Source organism: Pistacia vera, unplaced genomic scaffold (assembly GCF_008641045.1).
Source record: "Pistacia vera cultivar Batoury unplaced genomic scaffold, PisVer_v2 Contig628, whole genome shotgun sequence".
NCBI lineage: Eukaryota > Viridiplantae > Streptophyta > Magnoliopsida > Sapindales > Anacardiaceae > Pistacia > Pistacia vera.
Window position 1 is genome coordinate 66,735 of NW_022196477.1, and position 1,735 is coordinate 68,469.

At 41.0% G+C, this 1,735-nt stretch overlaps 1 protein-coding gene across 1 annotated transcript; it reads right to left on the minus strand.

The window, feature by feature from the left end:
• Window positions 1–1,735, minus strand: LOC116111171 (ankyrin repeat-containing protein BDA1-like). Its single transcript, XM_031397375.1, has 2 exons — window positions 1,119–1,735; window positions 1–1,009 (listed from the first exon to the last, which is right to left on the minus strand). The coding sequence occupies exons 1-2, from the start codon at window positions 1,701–1,703 to the stop codon at window positions 149–151; spliced, it is 1,446 nt and encodes a 481-aa protein (XP_031253235.1). The 5' UTR covers window positions 1,704–1,735; the 3' UTR covers window positions 1–148.

Consider the following 1,735-nt stretch of genomic DNA (forward strand, 5'->3'; position numbering starts at 1 on the left):
ATACTTCTGTTCTATCTGTCCTCACCATCTCAGTATAATTATACAAGCCTCAAATCCATTAAAACAAAGAAGATAAAGTTCACCAATCACCATGAATATTACAGCTGAAGAATTAAATGTTAAAGTAGCCTCACATACTCCAAACAATTCACATCTTTGGTTGCTCCAAGCTTCCCATACTTACTTGCTCCCGCCCGTAAAATTTAAGCAGCTTCTCTCGGATAAATAAAAACAAAGGAATGACATATGCTACAAACCCAACTATAAACATGAATGGGTAAAACAAGTACCACGAAACTGAACCAATCTGGAAGGGAGCGGTTTCTGTCAGGGCTATGCAATATGCAATCACCATCAAAGTTGTGGATAGGGCAACGATTTTGGAAAACCGGAGCCCAATTGTGACAATAAGAATGGTGCACACAGACGTAGCAAAAGCCACGGTATTACAGTGCAAGAAATCTAAACGATAAATAGACCCCAGAACCATGTGACCTGCAAGATGTTGTGATCGCTCTTTCATAGTAAACTTTGAGTAGGAACCTAAAAAATTATTATTGTTGTTGTTGTTCCTTGGAGCCTTGCCTTGATCATCATCTTGCCAGAATCCTCCTGGGGGGACGAGTGCAGCTTGATAGGTGGCCGTCGCGGTCAATATAGCCACCACAAGTACCACGTTTTGGACTTTAAGAGGAACTCTATTTATGATTCGGTCACCAACCATCATATTTTTCATTATTTTTTCCACAATTGGTAATTTCTCGCGTAAGTAGTCGACCAGTGAGCTGTGATAACCGAAGAACATGGCAGTGATATTAGTTTCAAATTTTTCTCTATAGTTAAGCCGAGGATCGGGGTGTTGGGATGCTCTTTTAGCTTTAGCACAAAGTAGAATTCTCTCAACTTCTGCATTCAGCGAATCTCGGCGATCGTGAAAAATGTCCAAAGCTGTCCAACCTTTACTGTTTTTTCTATTTACATCCAGATATCTAATCAACAGCTTCACCATCTTCATTATCCAGAAGATAAAGGACAAGTTAGGAGCCAATTATGTCAAGAAAATGAGGACATAATTAAAAGCCTGCAGTTAAATACAATAAGACATGTCAAATGCTTACCTCAGGTTGATTTTCAGATATTGCAGTATACAAAGCATTGTTTCCTTCTTCGTCCTCCCACCTTAGGATCTCTTCTTGATCGAAGTGTCGAAGCCATCCTAGCAAGACTTTAAAAGCCTTAAAACTTCTGCTTTTGAGGGCTACATGGACAGCAGTTTCACTTTTAGCTGTCAAATCTTTGATGGATGATGGACAAACATACAAAAAATCGGCCAAATTTTTTTCATCATCAATTTGAGCTGCGTAGTGCAAAGGAGTGAGCATCCCCTTTCCTTTGACACGGACGAGATCACTGTCAGATGTTATCAACCATGTTACCAGTTCCCCGTGCCCCTTCTCCAAAGCCAAATGAAGGGGACTACGTTCGAGATGATCACGCTTCGAAGCAAATGATGGCTGTAAGTTTACAATTTCCTTGGCGAAATGGATCTTTTCCCCGCTTACAGCTGTGTGTAAGGGAGTACTCGCCCAGGGCATCCCATCAATACGCTCCAAAACAAATGGATCCTCCGCAAGTATTGAAAAGAATGTATCAACATCTCCTTCTGCAGCAGAATTCTGCAGCCTCTGCAACCTCTCATCCATAACTCAGGAGGCTGATTGACACCTTTTTTACA